The sequence below is a fragment of the Mercurialis annua genome, linkage group LG3 (genome assembly GCF_937616625.2).
Source record: "Mercurialis annua linkage group LG3, ddMerAnnu1.2, whole genome shotgun sequence".
Lineage (NCBI taxonomy): Eukaryota > Viridiplantae > Streptophyta > Magnoliopsida > Malpighiales > Euphorbiaceae > Mercurialis > Mercurialis annua.
In genome coordinates this window covers 9551117-9573799 of record NC_065572.1, presented here as the reverse complement: position 1 = coordinate 9573799, position 22683 = coordinate 9551117, and the positions used below count along the sequence as shown (strand labels likewise).

Sequence of the window (22683 nt, the reverse complement as noted above, 5' to 3'; positions counted from 1 at the left end):
CAATTGCATCTCTCTTACTTTATAAGCTGGAGAATACATTTATGATGCATTCTATGAAAACAATGTTCATAACAAAGCCTTTAACAGAACAGTAGTAATCATATTTCAGAAAGCTAAATAAGCAAAAACATCATAAAGCAAAATAAAATCTATGAAATTTTACATTACCTTTCACTTTTGTAGACAATAAACTATATACAAGAATCAGAATGATATTATCAAATCTGTAAAATACATAGAAACGTCAAAACGGGAAACGACAAAACATTTTTTTTTTTACAAGAATATGTTTTGAATATAGAATTTTAGAGTTTTCGAAGCATTACTAGAACTAGAAAGCCGAAACAAAGCACTCTAGAGTTTCTGTGCAACAAAGCACACATGTTTAAAGGATGATGGACTTATAATTACATGTATAACTCGTACCGTTATTTCCAGATATGCCGAGGACGCGGCATAATGCTTGGTCCAGAGTCAGCAGAGCTTTTACCTTTGAAACTTTCCAAGGAAATGATATCCCAATTGCCATCATACCAATAGGTGAAGAAAACTTCAGGCACATGCTTAACTTTCCGATAATCTCCGTGGTCTCCTCCATTGGGATGTAAAGCCATGACTAGTTCCAAAGGCATGTTGTAGAACTCTAAAATCTTAAGATCGTCCAAGTATTCAATGCCTACTGGCACCCTCTGCAACGCTTTACAACTCTGAACAATTAGCTTTTCAAGATTAGGCATTGCACCCTGCTCAATGATTATTGTGCTGAGTTTATCTAACCTGTTTAAACCCAAGAACTTGAGCCTCTGAAACCCCTGAGCTTGGAAGCACAAAATCTCCCCCTCGTAAACCTGCACAAACTCCAGATGCACTAGATTGGGTAAATGCTGAAGCAGCAACAGCGGATCGTCGCTTAATCCACTCCATTTCAGAACCACCTTCACCAAACTGTCGAGCGAAGATATCCATTCTGGTAACTTCTCAAGACGTCCTGTCAAGTAGAGTCGCTGAAGAAATCTAGGAGGAGAAGATAAGTTCTTGATATCAATGATCTCTGTCTCTTCTACAGAACAAATAGACAATGCACGAAGGTTTCTCAGGCTTCCGATGGCAGAGCACAGTGTTTCCCCATCTTCTTTCCTTAACTTCACAATGCCCAGCCGCCTCAGTTGATTTAGTTTTCCCAGTTCAGTCAAAAGGTTATTGCCATGGTTTGCCTCCAGGAAGCAAAGCTTTTGTAGTGACTGTAAACATCCTATTTGAGCTGGTACCTTGCAGCCATATTTGGTTTTAATCTGATCATCAGACTCATTTTCGTAACGATATGCTAGTAGGTGACGAAGTTTTTGGAGCTTCAAAATCTCAGCAGGCAATTCAGTGACATGGGCGTGCTTCAAATCCAAGGTTTCTAGGTTCTGAAGCTTGCCAATAGAGCTTGGAATGGACGTCACCTTGGTATTTCTTAGACTCAAATATTTTAAAAGGTAGAGGCTGACGACTTCATTTGGAAATTTTTCTAAAGGTGCGCCTTCCAGATCCAATACATTAAGCAGCCTTAAACGATGAGAAGACAGATTCAATATAAACGATTCCGGTAAAGAATTTAACCACCAAAACATGAGCAGTGAACGCGGTCTTGAGGCAGTCAACATTTCTTGAATGCTTGGCATGACATTATGTATAGACAGACGGCGAATCTTTTCAGGCCACATCATTCTAGCACTCTGTTCATTAGCTATGGATGCGAAATCTTGGTCTCTTGACTTGAGAATTATCATTTGTAGGAGAATATCATGGACGCGGCAAGTTTTGACTCGTCCATCAGAAGTTGTATCGACCACTTGAACCAAACTTCTTTTTATAAGCTCATTCAAATAGCCTTCTGCGACTTCTTCTAATGTCATCCCTTCCTTTTCTTTCACAAATCCTTCAGCTATCCACAATCTGACAAGTCTTGCATGCTCAATTGAATCATCAGCAGGAAAAATGCTGAAATACATTAAACAGTATTTGAGAAAGTAAGGCAAGTCATTGTAACTTAGCGACAATATACTTTTCAATCTGCCATTGTCTTCTAGCACAGCGCCAAGACTTCGATGCACCAGTTCCCATTCGTCTATTCGACTTCTGTTTTTTGTTGCAAGAACACCACCAATGGCCACAATTGCAAGTGGCAATCCTTGACATCTGATCAGAATGTTTTGCAGAACACCATCCAAATGTGGAGGGCAAGGTTCATTCTGAAATATTTTCCTGCAAAATAAGGTCCAAGACTCTTCTTGAGATAATGGACTCAAGTTATAGGTTTTATCAGGGGATGAGGCCAAGGCAACATCAAGATTTTGTGTTGTCAGTAATATACGGCTACCACAGCTGTTGTTCGGCAATACATTCTCAAATTCATACCATGCTTTAGCATTGGAGACATTGTCTAAGACTACAAGATACCTTCGTTCCTGAAGAAATTCATTGATAACCGTTCTAAGCTTATCGTTGTCCATCTTGTCTACTTGAGGATCTGATAATCGAAGAAAATAGAATAGTTGGAGAATGATATCTTTTAACAAGTCTTCTGTTGTGAAAGATTGAGAAAGAGTGATCCAGGCACGAAACTCAAACCATTTCTTTACTTCTTCATTATGATATACTTTTGTCACCAAAGTAGTCTTACCAAGACCACCCATGCCAACAACTGAAACCACTTCACGGTCAGATTTGGCTTCGAGAAGCCAGTCGATAAGCTTCTTCTTTGGGTGTTCAATACCCACAGGATTAGCTTCTTCAAGTTGAAGTGCACCCTTTCTTCTGGATAGCTGTCTTTCAGCGCTGGAGCTTGTGCCCTGTTCCATGATATTGTTTTTTATCAAGTATCTTCGATGTGTTTCTGAAATGTCTATTACTCTGAGTTTGATGCGTTGCATTTTCAAAGCAATATGACGCCGAGCCCTTAAACTCTTAATCAAGTTGAATATCTTTTGAAGAGAAGCATGGAATCGATATCCATGATCAGAAGGAATACGTAAACTGAAATCATCAAGAGCATCTTCAATGTCAAATACAAGATATCTCACTTTCTTTGCGAACACTTTGAGCTGAAGGTCAATATCCTCTATTGTTTCTGCAACTCTTAAAAATGCTTTCATGAACTCGAGTTCATCATTAATATACTCAGCTTCCACTCGAACTTCTGACAATAGGCCTCCCTCCTTTTGGAGAAACTCCGTAAGCTTTGTAAGAAGGAAGACTACCGAACCTTCAGCCATCACTAATGTATTTATTAGTCCTCTAAAAAATAGAAGTTACGACAGAAATATCAGAAACAGGAAACAAGTGGTATTGTAGGTTTTGGATTGAAATGAAAGGATTTGAATGGTTTACTCAAAAAGTGAATGAACTTAAGATTTACAGGAAAGCAGTTTGTTATGTGTTGCTACTAGTTTTGAGGCAACACATGCTCTTATACATTTTTGTAGCACTTAAGTCAATTAGCCATGTTTATAAGCAACATAGGACTCATCTATAGTTTAAGAAATTTAATTATCTGACTTCTTCTGGTGGTCGATGACTGGCTTTCGTAAAAGTAAACAATACTCTATCATCGTCAGCAATGATATAATAAACTTAAATTCCACAAAACTTCTTCAACCCTGTTAAAAACTAATCTAAGCAGCATAAGTTCTTATCCGGGCAGAACTATCCTAAATGCTTCACTTATGTTCATCTCTCTAACTTTTGATTCTGCCTCGAGCAGAACTATGGAGGCTATGAATTTGAGTGCAGCCAATAAAGGACATTGCAGTTGGCTGAGTCAACTATGTCTGTCATTCCATGACAAGCAAGATGTCATCAAACTATATCTTACAGTTTGCAATTAAGATGTTCGAAACATTCTATAGCCATTATTTTCATAGATGACTCAGCATCTAACAGTTTCATTTCGCCCTTTTCATTCTTGAAAGGAAATCCAATTCTTGACTGTAAAGAAAGGAAACCACAAAAGAAAATCCCAAAATAATATTATTGACTGGTTCCTACTTCCTAACAAGTTACCAAAACAAAAATGATTTCGTATCAGTTTCTCTCACGCAATTAACTGATTAATTCACCCATGACAAGCAAGATGTAATCAAACTATATCTTGCACTTTGCAATTCAGATGTTTGAAACATTCTAAAGCCATTATTTTCATAAATGACTCAGAATCTAATAGATTTGTTTCCAAAACAATGTTATTGAATGATTCCTTACTTCCCAACAACTAACCAAAACAAAAATGATTTTGTAGCAGTTGCTCTCAACAATTAACTGATTAATTCATCCACAACAAGCAAGATGCCATCAAACTATATCTTGCACTTTGCAATTCAGATGTTTGAAAGTTGAAACATTCTAAAACCATTATTTTCATAAATGACTCGACATCTAATAGATTTGTTTCCCCTTATCATTCTTGAAAGAACATTCATTTCTTCACTGTGAAGAAATGAAAACTACCCAAGAAAAAGCCCAAAATAATATTATGGAAGATTCCTACTTCCTAGCAACTAGCCAAAACAAAAACAGTTTCCTAACAGTTTCGATCACACAATTAACTCGCATCTTCTTCCGATAAATTCACGACTTAATAGTTATATGAAAAAAAGCAATTCCAATTACTTTTAGAAAAGAAAAACACAATGTTTATAACAAACAAGTATCATGAAAGATTGATTAGTACTCTCAGCCTCACACTATATTCCTCTTCTAACTGAAAATAAAACAACTATGTGCTATTCATATTCCATTGTACTTGAGGGCTTAGCCATGAGGTCGGGGGTTCAACCCCGACTCTCCACATGCTGATGCAGTGGTTTCGCCTTGTCTAAAAATGGATAATAATAATTAATCCCCGCTAATTCCCGCTAACAACTCTATCTCTATAAAAATAATATTCCACAAAATTAATTTTGTAGCATATGATTTAAATTGAAATGGTAATATTATCAATTATACAATTGAGTTAACAGCTAAATTTGCAGGAAAAATAGTGTCTTCTTCTGATTGTGTATAATACTCCATCCGTCCCACTTAAGAAGGGACATATCCCTTTTACACATAGATTAAGAAAATAATAATTACTTTTGGCTTTTCTTATTTTACCCCTATTAATTATTGTCTTATAGTTTGTGTGTAGAGTATTAGCTTTAATTAAAGAAAGAGAAAATGAGGGTATAAAAGAGAATTCCTTATAAAATGGCACAAAAACCATGATTTGGCCTTTTTATGTGGGACAAAAAAAATTGAGATATGTCCCTTCTTAAACGGGACGGAGGGAGTACAAGTCATTGGCATGTAAAAAGAAAGGTAAGCAATTTTTCAAAGATAAATAAAGAAATTAAGGACTAACCAAGTTTGAATAGAACGATTTATGACGTGCCCACCACTTGTTCGATTAAATGTTTGAAAGAGAATAACACCAGATATTAATTTGCCTCATTAATTTCATACAATGAGCTAAAAAGGTATCTGTGTTCTTGCTTTTGAAACTTAACAATCTATGAATTGCTTAGTTTTAGGCATGCACATTTAGTTCAATCACCTAGGGCCTAGGTTACAGTTCACAACTAGGTCGTTCTAGTTAGGAACTGCCGGTTCACGGTTCAAAAGAACCGTCCAGTTTCATGTCCGGTTTCGGTTCCAGCCGGTTTGATTTCTTTTATTTAAATAAAATTAAAATACGAAAATATATGATATTAACCCACTTTAATTAATTTAATCAAATGTCAAGACTAAACCGTTGTTTATTAAAAATCTTGGAAGAACTAGTATTTATAAAGGAGAATTAATAATTAGTGGTAATTTTTTAAGATACATGTTTCTCTTACTTATTTACAATTTTATCTGTTAAATTTTGACTTTTCTTTCCTAACTTTTTTTATTTACGAAAAATACCTTTTTTTTTAATTTTATAAATACCTTTTCGGTTTTTCGGTCGGTCGATCAAACCGACCGATTACACAACCCTATTTTTCAGTTTTTAATAATTTATTCTCTTTTTATAGATTTTTTTTTTAGAATTTTTTATTTTTTTATAGTGTAATAATAGTGTATATATAGTATTTTATGGTGTTTTATAGTGTAAGATTAGTGTACATATCGTGTATTTATGACATTTTGTAGTGTTTTTATGTTCTATACCATGAAAACACTGCAAATACACCATAAATACTGTAAATGCACAATAGATATACTAAAAACGGCAGAAATACTCCAAAAAAATATAGATATCCCGAAAACACCAGAAACACACTATAAATACATCAAAAATACACTAAAACATATATATATTGTAAACTTACTACAAATGCATCATAAATCAATTTGTTCTTTACAAAATCAGTAGTAATAAACAAATTTATGAATAAGAGAAAGACAAAATAAATAATTATATGAATATTTGAACAATTTTATAAACAAAAAATTATAGATCTACAATCATTTATTTACAAAATGTTTAAATCATTACAAAAAGACCTAAACAAATTCACAAATCTAAAAACGAGTCGAGAAATCCATAGTGCGAACGGAAGACACGAACGGACTAGCGCGAACGGAAAAGACGAACAAAAAATTAAACAGGGGAGACAAACTGAAAATTAAACGAAAAAAGAAAGAAGAAAAGAAGAGAGAATCTTGAGAAAAAAAAAAGAGAGAAAAAAGAGTGGCTATGTAAAAATTTAACATAAAATGAAATAAAACTTCTATATATAGTGGGCACTTTTGTAAATAAGTTAGAAAAATAGGTAGCGTAGGAAATAAGGGAAAGATGACCAAAAATAGTGTAAATAAGTTTCAAAAACAGATAGCTGGTAAGAATGTCCCTAATAATTATCCCATTTGTTTATAATGAAAAATCGTCAGTATTTAAATTTACAAAAGATCTATAAATTTAATAAAATTTATGAACATTAAATCTATGAAGTATGAATTTAAAATATTGTTTGAATTAAATATAATCAACTAATTTATGTGAATAATATTAAGATAATAAAATATTAAGATTTAACAATTAATTCTAACACAGATGATGAATTTATACCTGCAAGGATGTAAGATTTCAAATAAATAAATTTCAAAAAATGATAAATTTTTAAAATTTATGAATTCCATATATTTTTATCTGAATATTTGTGAATTTTATAAAATCTATATATTTTATTCAATTTAAAAAAAATTCAATTGTTAAATATGAGCAGCGGGGTTAGATGCAAACTCTAAATTTTAGCGACCATGACGTTACTGTCAATTTAAACATGAAATCATATAGTAATCATAGAGAGGCTGATTGAATCAACAGTTGAGTTTGTGGTACTCAACATCCTACGGGGCAGATCACAATTCCATCCTCTGGTGTGCTCTAGATTATAGATCAAGTTTCTCATGGATGGTAAAATTATAAGCATTTCTCCCAACAACATTGTGGCAATAACAGACCTCATACCTATTACAGACTTTCATATGGCTCCTGTACATGATGAAGATATCCGCATTTGTATCAAGCAAGGACTCGGAAAAGCACGGTTCATGCATCAATGAACCTATAGCCGTCCTGTCTTAGTTGTCGAAACATAGATTATTGGCTGATATTTGAATAACTCGAGATAAGTCTTTATATCATAACATTGGCTGATATTTGAAAGATCGAAAATCCCCAGACAGATCAACTATTAGTAAGGATGATAATCCAAGGATACATATTAGAATTATATTATAAAGTAAATTATTCTGACGTGTTAGTTTGTGCGACGCCAATGTATGTTCGATTATGCTTATTTAGCTGTTGAACCACCATAAACCCGATCGAATTGATCACTTAAATTACCATTTTACACATATTAGACACTAAATTGTTGAAAAAGAAATTTGTAGATACTCAAGTAGAAAAAGGCTAAACTCGTATTCCCCACACCCATGCGTTTGTCCACTGTTTCACATTAAATCAATACGTTTTGATTTATCAGCTCTAAACCCCTATATTCTTTAAATATGTAAACGTTAGATTCTTCTATCACAAAAACTAAAGTGCACCGCCATAAAACTGAAATAAATTATTATATTTAAACAATTCATACTCAACTTTAGTAAAGTTTATTTCCTCCACTTCTATTTTGTTGACATTAAATTTCTGCATTGTTTTTTTTTTCCAGTTTAAATAGACACGGAAAGATCCAATATCTATACAATTAAAAATATAAAAACACAATTTTAGACAAAAAAAGTGCAGGATCCAATGCCAAAAATTTTAAACCAAAAGGGTTTAAAAAAAATATATGTGTTACAGCACTAAATAAATTAAAAGATATAGATTCCAAATTCATAATTATCAGAAACCACCAAATGAATGATGCAATACAATCAAAATTGTCTTTATAACATCATCAAATTTCAAAAATAAGAGGTCCTTTCCAGATGATCTAATCCAATGCAGTAGACATCAGTTCGCATGTAAATCCAACTCATCGTGTTACTCTATAACCCTACATTTATGAAAATACATGGTTAAACAACATATAGTATTATATATAATGCAATTTTCTTTAAAAAAAAGTAACATTATATTATGTATGCAAATAAATTAAAATTTATGCCTAGGTTTAATTCTTATTTTTAAGCTTTAGTTTTATTTTTTAATTTTATTCTTAAAATTTTCAAATCCCAAAAGCTAGCTTATTTTAAAACAGAAGAATTGCTCTAGTATTTTGGTTAAACCAAAAACCGAACAGAACTTCACATGTATAACTCTGTTTGGATTCTATTTCCTTTAAAAACCAATCCGTTTTATTTAAGGGTTAACCACAAAATTACCCAAAAAAATCACTTAATTTTCAAAAATTCTAAGCCCAAACATTTTATTTTTACCTAAAAAATTAAGAATCTTTTCATGTTTTATGTTTTTATTTTTGCCCATAAAAAATTACATTGTAGGTACAAATTAGATATCTTAAAAAAACTTTGCTGATACATTTTCTATATATCTTCGATTCATATATGATACAGAGTTGACAAAGAGAAAAGGTTTAGGTGCCAAATGAAAATTATTTAGATGCCGAGTGATTTAGTTTTAAAAGATTTGGCCTATTTTGGGCTGTTTTTATTATTTCCCTTTTTCTACTACTGAATCAAAATACCGCATGCACACGGCCCACCCTTAATGTATGTCTTCTCATAATAATAATTATAATTTGAAATTGAAACATGATCATGCATATTATGAGAACAAATAGGAATAACAAAGTACAATAAGTATACTAACCTTAACCCGTTTCAGCAGATCATTAGCATTAGCATCATTCTTGAAATGATCACGAACAGGCTGCGAATAATATTTCAGTAAACAATCAGTTTAAAACAAATACTTGTTAAAATTACAAAAGCAATCAACTATACCATACAAATTTTCAGAGTACAAAAACATGAAGTTTGCAGCTCAGCTCCTGAGGAATATTCCTTTTCTAATTCATTATTTATTTGATTAACTGCCCGACTGCCCACTTATTTCAAAGCCTGTATTAGTTTGAAAGCCCACAAATTTTATCCATCTAAAATAACCGAAACAGCATCTAGTGCTGTGCAATCTGCAATTTGTTTTTCTTTTCTTTTTTGCTAAGAGCAGTCCTTGAACTTTTTGCGGGTTGTTATTTGCTCAGAATAAGCCCGTAAATTGATCCATCTCCAAAAGCACATTGACACACCATAATATTATTCTACATGAAGTCCAAACTAGTGCTGCAAGCTACCAGGCAAAGCAAATTACACATGAGACAGAATCATCTTAGTAATTCTTGCTTTCATTCTCTGCTCTTCATAGCAGTCTGGGTTATTCTCTAACACGAAAACTAATCTTGGAAAATTCCAAAGAAATTAATTTCTTTCCAAGAAAAGAACCATATCCCATATCCCATAACAAATTAACAACTATTCTCAATTTATTTAATATAGACATATCCCTATCTTAATGATCGCATGAATTCATATCAATTATGATACTTTATGCAAAGCCAGCTGAAACACATTTTATGCTTAAAAGATCACACAAATATAAATGTGCAAAATTGATCTATATCAGAAGCAATACCAAAGATTTACCTGCAATATCTTATTTATTGCTTTTGCCAGAGCAGGCTTCAGATCACCAGGATGCAATTCACCACTTTCAAAATCAGCAACAAGCTTTTCATAGCTTTCATAGATCCTATATTAGTACACAGTTTTAAATATTATTATTAGGATTCCATTGATGTCTAAATACACACGAAGACAATCCAGACTTCAAAGCACCAAAACATGATAAAACAACATATGAGTTAGCTTAAGCTATGATAAACTGTTTGATGCATGGACATGATTTAAGACTCGGGAAAAGGGACAGAGAAAAGGTAAAAACAAGGGGAAACTGGAAAAGTAGAGTAAATGAAACACAACTTACTTTTCCCCACCATGTTCTGCACTACGTTCCACCCTGAATTCCTTAAACCATGGGAAGACAATGTATTTGATGTATTCCAGGCAAGGGTTCTTCTCAACCTGCTGTGGCGGGCAGAATGCCTTCTTTATCTTCACATTTACTTCTGCCTATGACAATATTTAAAAAGAGCAACACGTAATCAATGCATCGAAATAAAGGAAATTGTAGATTAACTGCTACCAATAGAAGGCGGGTTTTCATGTCAGAATTTATGTTCAATCAAGAAATTCACATTGCTTTATTTTTCCTTGTATAAAATTCAAACATACCTCTTCATCCTCCATAAAGATAGAAGAAGATGGATCACTTTTTGACATCTTGTCTTGCCCTTCTTGCAAACCTGGGAGCATGTCTGCATTCAGAGCAACCAGAGTCAGAGAAATCCAGGAAAACTAATAAATTAGATCAATAAACATGCTAATTAGATTAGTTTCAATTATGAAATAAACAAAGTAGGAACATACGGTGAGATAAAATGACAGGTTTGTTTTTCCTCTTGATGTCATCACAGTATTCTCTTGCAAAAACATTCACTTTCCGCTGATCCATGCCCAGCTGGCAAATGTCAGCCTGTTGTACGAAAACCATTAGAAGACAAAAATGCAATACTATTTATACAAAGTACAATTCCATAAGGTAAATAAATATTTTCTTGGCAAAGTTTTGAAAAGAAACTAATCATATATTAATTGACAGCTATATTCACATTTCAAATTTCAGCATATGTTTTACCCTCCACTAATGTAATAATGATGGCACAAGGAATTGCTCCTTACTTTCTCAAGTGCTGACACTAAACAGATTTAACCTAATTTTGTGGCAGCAAATACAATGCAATAAGAAATAAAGAGAGCTCAATAAGGACATCTTGCTAAAGCAGACTAGGAAAAAGGGGGAAATAACCTCTTTCTACTACAATCAAACGATAAACAAGATTTGAAACCAGAAAACTCAATGATATAAGCACAAGCTAAAATATAAAATGCAACTAGCATACAAGCACAAGCCATTTATAGTTGTCAAAAGGAAGATGGACCAAATTTCATAGTTAGGAATGCATGACACTGCCACTGGTAAAGATCAATAAGACTAAATGATGGTTAACTTACTTCAAAATTAGAATTATTAATTAGCAAAATTTGTGATTTAAGTCAAGCCAGATCTGATGTGAATGCACAAAACTTGAACATCAATGCAACACTATATGGGATTGAAGCTGAATATGAGACATACTGGGGACAAAAAGTTGCAGAGGACAAAGAAAAAGGGTTTACTGATTAATAGCACAACGATAAACACAAGAACTTTAAATTGACTTTTGAGAGTGATTGAATGGAAACTGATAGCAAACTCAACTGGCTGCACATGTGACCATTTAACATCTAGAGAAGTATGTTTTTGCACTAATTTCAGTCTAGGCTCAACTTGAAAAAATCCTACTCAATGGTTCGTAGAGCATTGCTCAATGCATGTCTTAGATTTCCTTTGGTTGACGAGGGGGTTACTTGCTATTATTTGCTATGGTTCACATTTATTTACATGTATAACACCTGATAAAGGAGTTACGAGCTTAATGTTTAAGGTCCCTAAAAGCCTATTGCCTCATAAAAATGTTTCTAAATATCAACCGATTTCCCACTTTCAAAATCACAAGAGTGAGGAGTTATGCAGCAATGTTGGCCTATGTAAATATAAAATAAAACCAGAATGATTTCTCTATGATGAGGCAAGACGTTTAATTTCAGAATGAGCAAACATACCTTGAGGAAAAAAATATCAGCACACTGCATACATGGATAGAGAATCTGAGCAGCTGTAAGCTCCTCCTTCTCAGTACGACCCATAATTTGCACACACCTAAAAACAATAAGAAAAGAACAACCTTTTAATTAATTTGCTAATGATTCCACTGACTCCAAAAAGAGGATAATGTGCAGTCTACGATATACCATGTACCTCACAATTCTAGCAAGGTTATTCCTACGAGCAATATCCATAACAAGGGGCCAGTACTCAGCTGCCCTAGAGTTAATTTCCTCAGAAGACCATACAAATTCAACTTTATCTGCTTCAAGATCCATACCAGCCGCCTTCCATATCTCAACGAAATAGCGGCCAACTGTTTGAATCTTTTTCAAATCACCTCCCATTTTGTTATTAAGCTGGGCAAACCAATCAGCAATCCAAATTTTCACTTTGCATCCTGCAGAAGTCAGTTTGTTCACATTTATGATCTTCATAACGCCCTGTTCAATATAGCAAAAAGTTGACGATTGTCATAAGACTTATCCCACATAACAAAATAAATCAGAAAATTTTCTTGAATACAGGAAGGAGAACCTACCTGGGCGATGTGCATTCGACCAGAAGGCTCGAACCCATCATAGCAAATAGGTTGGGGCTTTTTGGTAAGCAGATTCATTAGCTCATCGTCTTGTATACACTCTTCTCCAATGCTTCTCACGATTCGAAACCTCTCTTCAGGAGTCATAATACCCCTAAATTTAAAAAAAAAAAAACAGGGACAACATTAATTTTAATGCACAACCGAAAGTTTGAAACTCTAATTCAACTGTTAAAAATAATAAAATTGCACAACTTACGGAGAAGATGAGGAAGTAGAAACGGAGAGAGACTGCAATTGCTCCGATGGTGGCGGTGTCTCGTCCGCCGTCGACATGTCTGAGAGTAATAAAACTGAAGAAGATGAAGACGACAAGAGGAGGGATTAAAAAACCCTAATAAATATTAGACGGTGTGATAGATACGTTAACAGCGCTGACCTGCGCTCTCAATAAAAGGGGTTCATTGTACTTAGGGGTGTACAAAATTTACATAACCCACCCAAACCAACTATGTGAAACCAACCCAAAACATTATATTCATTTTAATTATAAACCATTAAGTTATTAAAATTTTATAACCCAACTAAAAAAATTTCTTGGTTTATTTGGGTTTTGTTTGGGTTATATATTATTTAAAGTGCATATACATTTGTTGATTGATTCACCAAGTTTTTTGTGGAAATAAATATTTTTGGAACAATATTTTAAAAAAAAATTCTGGAAAATTTAAAAAAAAAAAATTATTTGTTTTAAATTTTTTTATCAAAATATATTTTTTCCTGGAAATAAATATTTTTTTTCTGGAAATAAATATTTTTAAAAAAAAAATTCTGGAAAATAAAAAAAAATTATTTTTTTATCAAAATATATTTTTTCTAGAAAAAAAATTAAAATATTTTTTTGAAAATATTTTTTTTCTGAAATTTTTTTTTTTATTATTTAAAAAAAAAATCAGATTGAAATTTGGGTTTTAAATTTTTCATCTAAAGTGATAAAAAGCAAAAAAAAAAGTAAGTTAAATAACCCATATAACCCATGTTGGTTTTGAATAACTAAACTAACATAACCCAAATTATTTGGGTTATAACCCAAGATAATATTAGAAATTCAGTTTGGGTGGTTATAAGCTCATAAACCAACCAAACTGAATTTGAACACCCCTAATTGTACTGTTTGGTTTTAAAAATCGGACCGGTGGGCGAACCGGTATGGTCACTGGTTACCGGTTCGACCAGTTCATCCTCTAGTCAAACCGGTTAAACAAAATCTATATTTATAATCTATCTATAACAAATATAAAAGTGTATTCGCGGAAAAAACTCTTTCATTCACGGACAAAAATATCCTCTACAATTGAGACATATAAGAATATTTGTGCTAACTTTTACTCTCCCGTTTTTGTGGAGTCTTCTCTCTCTACCCTAGGGCTCTAGGGTTAGGGTTTTTTCTTCATACTTGGAGTTTTTCCATCGGTTTCTCAATCTACCCACGCCTGTTTACGTGCGTTCTTGTTTCTCTGTGATATACGACTATTTCTAGGGTTTTGAATATGGAGGAAGGGCTTGTTGCGGCGTGTTCCCAACTGCGATTGACAGAAGATGAGCAGGAGACGATAACGCTGGAGGATGTTATTGATGAAAACGCAGAGGAGAAGGCTGAGCTGAGCCTTGTGGGGAAATTATTAACTCATAAACCCTATAACCTAATCCATATGAAGAACGCGTTGATTAGTGCCTAGAAGTTGGCAAAAGGGTTTACCATACGCGATATCGGAGATGACTTGTTTATTTGTGAATTCTTCTCAAAGCTTGATAAGAACAGAATCTTGCGTGATGGCCCTTGGAATTTTGACAAACAACTGATCCTCTTCGAACCTATGTCGGGAAATATGCAGCCTAATAATATGGTTCTAAATTATTGCCCAGTCTGGGTTAGAATCTATAATCTACCGATGAATTGTAGAGGTAGGGCAGCAGTTAGCAAGATTGGTTCAAAACTTGGGAAAATTGTGGAGGTGGATGGTAACAGTGGAGATTGCAACAGATATGGTAGAGTGAGGGTCAATTTGGATGTTTCAAAACCAATGATAAGAGGAACAAAGGTAATCAATCCTCTTGGAGAGCAATGCTGGATTCCGTTCAAATACGAACGGCTCCAAAATTTTTGTTATTGGTGCGGGATGTTGGATCACCTTGTTGCGGATTGTGAAGAAAAACCGAGGGAGACTGAGGTGTCCGATTGGCCATATGGTCCAGGGCTACGAGCAACTCCATGCAAAAGGAGTTTGATGGGTAATAGACAATACACCAAACCGGTTCTTAGGGATTTGGCTGGACAGACAATGTCAGGATCCCACTCTGATAACGGGGAGGGCGAAAGGGCAGCTAGAAGGAGTTTAAACCTAAACGATAATACGGTTGTTGACAGTGCTGTTAGGGTTAATTTCTTACCACAACAGCAAGTTGTTAACCACGTGCATGGGGAAGGTGATGACATTATCCAAGCTGTTTTGAATGAAGATGGGGGAGGTATAGCAGATGGCCTTGTGGAAGTTTGTGTTCAACAAATACAACCTGGGGAAGGCAGCAGGGGTAACGTGAAGAAAGTTGCTGCTGGTGTGCAACCCAATGCTGAAAAGAAACATGGGAAGGAGGGCTCATGGACCCGAAGTAAAGTTATCAAAACTGCAGGTCCATCAGATAAGGAAGGAACAAAGAAGAAACTGCCAACCAAAAGAGACCGAAGCATGACAGTGGGGGAGGATTCGATAGACCTTTTCTCAAAGAAATTCAGAGATGGGTTATCAGATCAGTTTGAAAATATTGAGATATCGGTGGAGACTGGAGAACAGTCTCGCCGGACGCAATGAAACTCTTTAATTGGAACCTCCAAGGATTGGGGAATCCTTGGACGGTACGTGCGCTGAAATTGTTTATTCGCAATAATTCCCCATACATTTTTTTCTTAATGGAAACGAAGTTAGTTTTTGATGAGTTCAGTAGTATTAGTAAAAGTTTCAATTCTTTTAATTTTTTTGTTGTCAATTCTGAAGGTCGAAGAGGAGGTCTCGCTTTGTTTTGGCGAAAATATGTCGATGTCAAGATCGATAACTCATCCACTAATAACATTGATTTTGTTGTGAATGATATTGCAGTAAATGCCGTGTGGAGAGGGGTGGGTATCTACGGTTGGCCAGAGTCACAGAATAAGGCTCGGACATGTGAACTTATTAAAAATACTCGTGGCAACTCTGGACAGGCTCTTTTGCTGTTTGGAGACTTTAACCTCCATCTGTTTCACACTGAAAAAGAAGGAGGCAGAGGGAGCGATCAGAGGGAGCTGGATAGCTTTAAGGAAGCCCTTGATTTTTGTGGAGTTGAGGACCTGGGACACTCAGGTGGTACGTTTACTTGATCTAACAGGAGGAGTGGTGATAATCTGGTTCAGGTTAGACTCGATCGTTTTGTGGCGAACAGGTGTTGGCAAGACTGTTATCCGGAATGGCAGGTGGTTCACTTCTCACGCTATAAATCTGACCACTGTCCGCTCATTCTCAGCTCTACCAGACCGAATCCTTCTCACGGTAGTTGTAAAATTAAAAGGGTGTTCCGCTTCGAACAAATATGGATGACTCATGAAACTTTTGACGAAGTAGTCTTCTCGGCTTGGAATGATAATTGCAGGGATACTTCCGAGTTTATGACCAGAATGGAGTCTTGTGGTGCAAATTTGAAATCATGGGCATATTCAAATTTCGGAAACCTTAACAAATAGATGAAGGAAAAGTTAGCGGAGCTTCATATGTTACAGAATGGTACTGATCACTACTCCGATGGAAACCGGGTTGCTGTGGTTTCAAATGAGTTAGATGACCTCCTCTCCAAGGAAGAAATCATGTGGAAACAACGCGCCAGGGCGGATTGGCTGAGCGAGGGAGATCGAAACACCAAGATTTTTCACTCTAAGGCGTCAAACCGTAAAAGAAACAATTTCATTCAGCGCATTAGAGACAATAATGGTGAATGGAGGTATGGAAAAGAGGTTCATTCTGTCATTGAATCATACTACAAATCTTTATTCTCTACCCAAGGGCCTTCCAACCAAGAACGGGTCATTGAATGTATTGACTCAACAATCACTCCAGAGCAAGCTGCTGCCCTACAACGACCTTTTCATGAGGAAGAAGTCACAAACGCTCTTAAACAGATGGGGTCGCTCAAGGCACCGGGTCCTGACGGTATGCCAGTCCTATTCTACAACGCTTATTGGCATATAGTAGGAAGAGACGTTACTCGTTGCGTGCTTGATTTTCTTGCTTCCGGGGCGATGCCCAATAGAGTTAACCATACGTTTCTCACTCTGATTCCGAAGATAAATGACCCAGAGTCGATGAAAGATTTACGCCCAATCAGCTTATGTAATGTTATCTACAAGATTATGGCCAAAGTTATCGCTAACAGGCTGAAACGTGTTCTTTCCGGTGTTATTGATGAAGCTCAGAGCGTTTTTGTTCCAGGTAGAATGATTACAGATAACGCCATGATTGCTTTTGAAATGTTTCACTCTATGGATAAGCGATCTCAAGGAAAGACGGGTTCTGTTGCACTAAAATTGGATATGAGCAAAGCGTATGACAGAGTTGAGTGGAGTTTCCTCGAGTTGATAATGAAAAAAATGGGTTTTCCTGCCCATTTTATCAAGCTTATCATGGTATGTATTTCGTCAGTGTCTTTCACTTTCCTCATCAATGGATCTCTAGTCGGCATGTTACACCCACAGCGCAGCCTCCGGCAGGGCGACCCCCTCTCCCCGTATCTATTTCTCCTCTGTTCCGAAGGCTTCTCCGCTCTTATCAGAAGCAGTGTCCGAAACAAATCCATCTCTGGAGGGAGAGTTTGCCGAGGTGGACCACGTATTAATCATCTCCTTTTCGCGGATGATAGTATTTTGTTCATTAAAGCTACAGCGCGTGAAGGGCAGGCCTTAAAGACTATCTTGAGCTCCTATGAACAGGCATCGGGCCAGATTGTCAATTCAGACAAGTCTGAATTATTTTTTAGTGCAGGTGTCCAGCAAGATAGTAAGGAGGCTTTGCAGAACCTATTGGGTTTCAGGGTTGTTGATCGCTTTAAGAAATATCTTGGTATGCCTACCTTGATTGGTCGATTGAAGAAGCCAATATTTGCTTTCCTGCGTGATAGACTGCACAAGCGTGTTCTTGGTTGGAAAGAAAGATTTCTATCAAAAGCGGGCCGAGAAGTCTTAATAAAGTCTATAGCTCAGTCCATTCCGACCTATATTATGAGTTGCTTCGCCCTTCCGATATCGTTTTGCAACGAGATGCGTAGCATCATCTCAAAATTTTGGTGGAGTGGAACGGACGATAAGAAGAAAATTGCGTGGGTTAGTTGGAGTTCCATCTGTCGTCCGAAGAAAGATGGAGGCTTAGGTTTTCGTAATCTTAGAGCCTTTAACCTCGCAATGCTCGCTAAACAAGCGTGGAAGCTTGTCCAAGATCCACACTCGTTATGCTCTCGGGTCTTTAAGGCCAAATACTTCCCTAGGACTGATTTTGACAAATCTGGTTCTCGCTGAGGTTCAAGTTACATATGGCAGAGTATAATGGAGGGCAAGCGGGTTTTGGATTCCGGGTTGGCATGGAGGATTGGGAATGGCGAATCTGTCGATGTGCTGAATGATAAGTGGATAACCACTGCCAACTACATGAAACCCATTGGCAGCGTAGATATCCCAACGGGTTGCAAGGTGAGCTATTTTTTGAACAGTCATGGTGAATGGGATATGGAAAAGCTTGCTAGCAAATTATCTCAAGATGATGTTGTGAACATTCTGAAAATTCCACTGAGTAGGAATTCACCGCCAGATAAGCTTTTTTGGACTTTTAATAAACGTGGGGTTTACTCAGTCAAAACTGGATACTACCAAGCGTGTAAGATCGTCGGAAGGATTCAGGCCTCGTCTTCCTCAAATGCTCCGAGCAGCGATCTCTGGCCCAAAATCTGGAAATGTCCTGTATAGCCTAAAATCCGCCATTTTTTATGGAGGATTATCCATGACTCTTTGCCAGTTAACGCGAAGCTTTCTCATAGAGTCCCTGAGTTATCCAGTTTGTGCCCTAGATGTGGAATCGCAGATGAATCTCAGCTTCATGCGCTGAAAAATTGTGAGGTCGTGAGAGGTCTTTGGCTCTTATCTCCGCTGAGTCTTCGTGTGGATAGATTCCATTGTGAGAGTATGGAAAGCTGGTTAAGGCAGATATTTGAGTTGAACGATGAAGAAATGCAGATATTCATCTTGAGTATGTGGACCTTATGGACATACCGTAATAATCTTGTTTTTGGTAATACCAGACTGCCACCCACAGCGTTGTTCAGCCAGGTTGCTCCACCGGAAAAAAGCTCCTCAGACTCGAACCGTATCTCGAAGACTCTCAGGCCAGCAGCTGCTCCGAATTGGTGTCCTCCACCTGTTGGTTCTCTTAAGGTCAACACAGATGCTGCCATCTCTACCAGAAGTAATCTATCAGTGGCTAGTGCCGTTTGTAGAAAAGCTAATGGAGCTGTTGTTAGATGGGGAGTTTCTGTTTTGCATGTAATTACGGATGTTGAAACAGCAGAAGCACGGGCTGTCCTTCTTGGTGTCCAGCTGAGTTCAGGTCTGCATGGTGATACCATTTTGTGCGAGACTGATGTAGCTAACGTTGTTAGTAGAATTCTCACCCTAAACTGTGCTATCGACCCCATTCAGCTCATCATTGACGATTGCCTCGCTATGATACAAGATCGCATTGTTCTTTTCAACCATGTTCGAAGACAATGTAACCAATTAGCACATGCTCTTGCTAAATGGGGAATTTTTATAGGAAAAGATTGTATTTCTGACGGTGATGTTCCATTCCCGGTCAACGAACTTGTTAACCTTCATATTTGATTAATAAAGTTCAATCTTTCCTCTAAAAAAAAAAGAATATTTGTGCTTAACAAATAGAAAGATGACATTCCTAATCCATAAAAAAAACATATTAAAATTAATTATCGCAGGAGCTACTATTATGTACACCCTTCATTTATTTTAGTTGCCACTTTAAACAAATGTATTTTTCTATTAATAGCTATCCTTTTAGGAATTCAAGATAACATTAGCTATTATCTTTCAAATTTATCCCTACCCTAATAAATGACTTTATGACTCAATTTACATAAGCATTTATTATATAGTAGAGTTATATGAGTATTTACTCTCATAATTTAAGACAAAAACCCTACTTTCTTAATATGTACAATTTTTGCTAAATGGACAACTAAAAAAAATGGAGGGAGTATTAAGTTTCTAATCCTAAAAAGAATTGTGCAACAATTATCATTATGTATTAAATTCCTAATCCTAAAAGGAATTGCACATATATATCACTATATATAAAAGAATATGACGAGTTTTTTTAATTTTAAATAATTATACTATAATATTTGTGTTAAAGTTTTGATATTTTTAATATTTATTAATTATTTACTATGAAAAATAATATAAATTTGCTTGATCATATTATCATTTTTTAATAACAATAATATTAAAAATTAAATCTATTGTTTAATTCTAATTTTTTAATATTTCCAATAAAAAAATAAAATTTTATAAAATAATTAAACAAAAACAAATAAAAAAACACAAGTCTAATAAAATTTAAATAATAATATATTATTAAAAAAATATACAATTATAATTTTAAATAACGGGTCATATAGATATCATTAACGTGCGTAGCACGTGGCCAAAAAAACTAGTTATAAATAAAAGAATTTTGTATTTATATTTGTATTTCTTTAAAAATCAAACCAAATTAGATTAAACGAATTATGTGTTCTAATATTTTAATTAGTAAAATTTTATTTAGGTATGCTACTCATCAATTTTTTAACTTACTATTTTAAAATTTTAATATATTGTCATTCCTTAAATGAAATTTTAAATATTTGATTCTAACAAACATAAAAGACTTAATTCCTTAAAAAAAACCCACCTTGCATTTTTTTTTTCGTTTATACCCTGACCTTGTAAAAACACCATTTGTACCCAATTTTGGGTTTTTATGTTTCATCCCTACCCAAAAGGATTAAATTGTACTTTTTTCATTTGGAAAAGAGTTTAAAACATACTTTTTTCTATTTTAAAAAATACAAATAAATCCTTAAACTTAAAAAACAATCAAATACATCCAAATAATTAATTAATTTTATAAAAAAATTAAAAAATTAAAAAAAATTATTATTATTTTTAATTTTTTTTGTCGGAGATATTTTTTAGAAAAATGAAGAAAAATGAAAAAAATGAAAAAAAATTCGGATATATTTTCTAAAAAAAATATTATTATTTTTAATATTTTTGAAAAAGATGGTATTTTTGTACTATTAATAACATTAATATTTAATTAGTATATAAGTTAAAAATGAAGGATTGTTTTAAACTTTTTTTCAAATGAAAAGAGTACAATTTAATGCTTTTGGGTAGAGATGAAACATAAAAACTCAAAATTGGGTACAAATGGTGTTTTTGCAAGATAAGGGTATAAACGAAAAAAAATACAAGGTGGGGTTTTTTTAAGGAATTAAGCCAACATAAAAACACAACCTATTTAGTTGTGTTAAATTTTTGAAATACACTATTCGCCAACTTATTTGCAACATAACCTTCCAAGTTTTGACTTTTATTTTCTGATTTTTTTATTTACAAAAAATACCTATTTTTTTTTTAATTTCACAAATACCTTTTTCGGTTTTCAATTTCGGATTTTGGTTTTTTCACCGAACCGACCGACATTTTTCAATAATTTTTTATAGATTTTTTCTGGGATTTTTTTTTATTTTTTTATAGTATAATAATAGTGTATATATAGTGTTTTTATAGTGTAATATTAGTGTATATAAAATGTATATATAGTGTTAATTTTTAGTTTTTATAGATTTGTTTCCTGGATTTTTTTTATAGTGTACTAATAGTGTTTTTATGGTGTTTTTATAGTGTATATATAATGTATATATAGTGTATTTTTAGTGTATTTATGGCATGTTTTAGTGTTTTTTGTGGTCTACACCATGAAACACTGCAAATACATCATAAACACCGTAAATGCACCATAGATATATTAAAAATGGCAAATACACTATAAATACACCAATAGTACACTAACAAATGCACCATAAATCAATTTGTTCTTTATAAAATCAGTACCAATAAACAAATCTAAGAATAAGAGAAGAAAAAATAAATAATTATATGAATAATAGAACAATTTTATAAACAAAAAAATTATAGATCTACAATAATTTATTTAAAAAATATTTAAATCATTATAAAAAATCTAAAAAATTACACAAGTTTAAAAACGAGTTGAGAAATCCATAGCGCTGACGAAAGAGACAAACGGACTAGCGTGAACGGAAAAGACGAACAGAAAAACGACCAGAAACGACGAGAAATTCATCGGAAGTAGACAAACGGATAAGTGGTCGGAGGAGATAAACTGAAAGTCAAATGAAAAAGAAGAAGAAAAGAAGGGAGAAAAAAAGTGCCTATGTAAAAATTTAAGGCAGAAGGTACAAAAAAACCCTCGACTTTTTCTCAAAAGTACAGATCAACCCTTTTACTTTTTTAGGCACAATTAAGCCCTCGGGTTTTTAAAATTGAACAATTAAACTCTTGTTGTTTTAAAATCGAACAAATAAGTCCTTTTAGTTTACTTTTGGGACACTTGCCCCCTCAAATTTTCGGTAAATATTTTAAACATTAAAATACTTTTTGAACTTTTTTCCTATATGATTA

The 22683-nt window shown here is 34.3% G+C and overlaps 3 protein-coding genes across 6 annotated transcripts; 1 reads left to right on the top strand and 2 right to left on the bottom strand.

The window, feature by feature from the left end:
• Positions 1-140: 140 nt before the first annotated feature.
• Positions 141-5538, bottom strand: LOC126674518 (disease resistance protein RPM1-like). 4 transcript variants are annotated; one of them, XM_050368974.1, is made up of 2 exons: positions 5384-5538; positions 141-3282 (listed from the first exon to the last, which is right to left on the bottom strand). In XM_050368974.1, the coding sequence occupies exon 2, from the start codon at positions 3258-3260 to the stop codon at positions 429-431; it is 2832 nt and encodes a 943-aa protein (XP_050224931.1). In that variant the 5' UTR covers positions 3261-3282; positions 5384-5538; the 3' UTR covers positions 141-428. The 4 variants fall into 4 exon arrangements, with proteins under 4 accessions (XP_050224931.1, XP_050224934.1, XP_050224935.1 ...); XM_050368977.1 differs by having other exon boundaries at positions 141-3250; XM_050368978.2 differs by lacking the exon at positions 5384-5538 and having other exon boundaries at positions 586-697; positions 778-5064.
• Positions 5539-8276: 2738 nt separating this feature from the next.
• Positions 8277-13287, bottom strand: LOC126674309 (tyrosine--tRNA ligase 1, cytoplasmic). The gene is made up of 10 exons (XM_050368744.2): positions 13105-13287; positions 12846-12999; positions 12458-12747; positions 12262-12358; positions 10966-11071; positions 10771-10853; positions 10463-10608; positions 10123-10228; positions 9290-9349; positions 8277-8513 (listed from the first exon to the last, which is right to left on the bottom strand). The coding sequence occupies exons 1-10, from the start codon at positions 13179-13181 to the stop codon at positions 8493-8495; spliced, it is 1140 nt and encodes a 379-aa protein (XP_050224701.1). The 5' UTR covers positions 13182-13287; the 3' UTR covers positions 8277-8492.
• A 1108-nt stretch (positions 13288-14395) lies between these two features.
• Positions 14396-15715, top strand: LOC126672225 (uncharacterized). The gene is made up of 2 exons (XM_050366174.1): positions 14396-14515; positions 14654-15715. Exons 1-2 carry the CDS (start codon positions 14396-14398, stop codon positions 15713-15715), a joined length of 1182 nt encoding a protein of 393 aa, XP_050222131.1.
• Positions 15716-22683: the final 6968 nt, after the last annotated feature.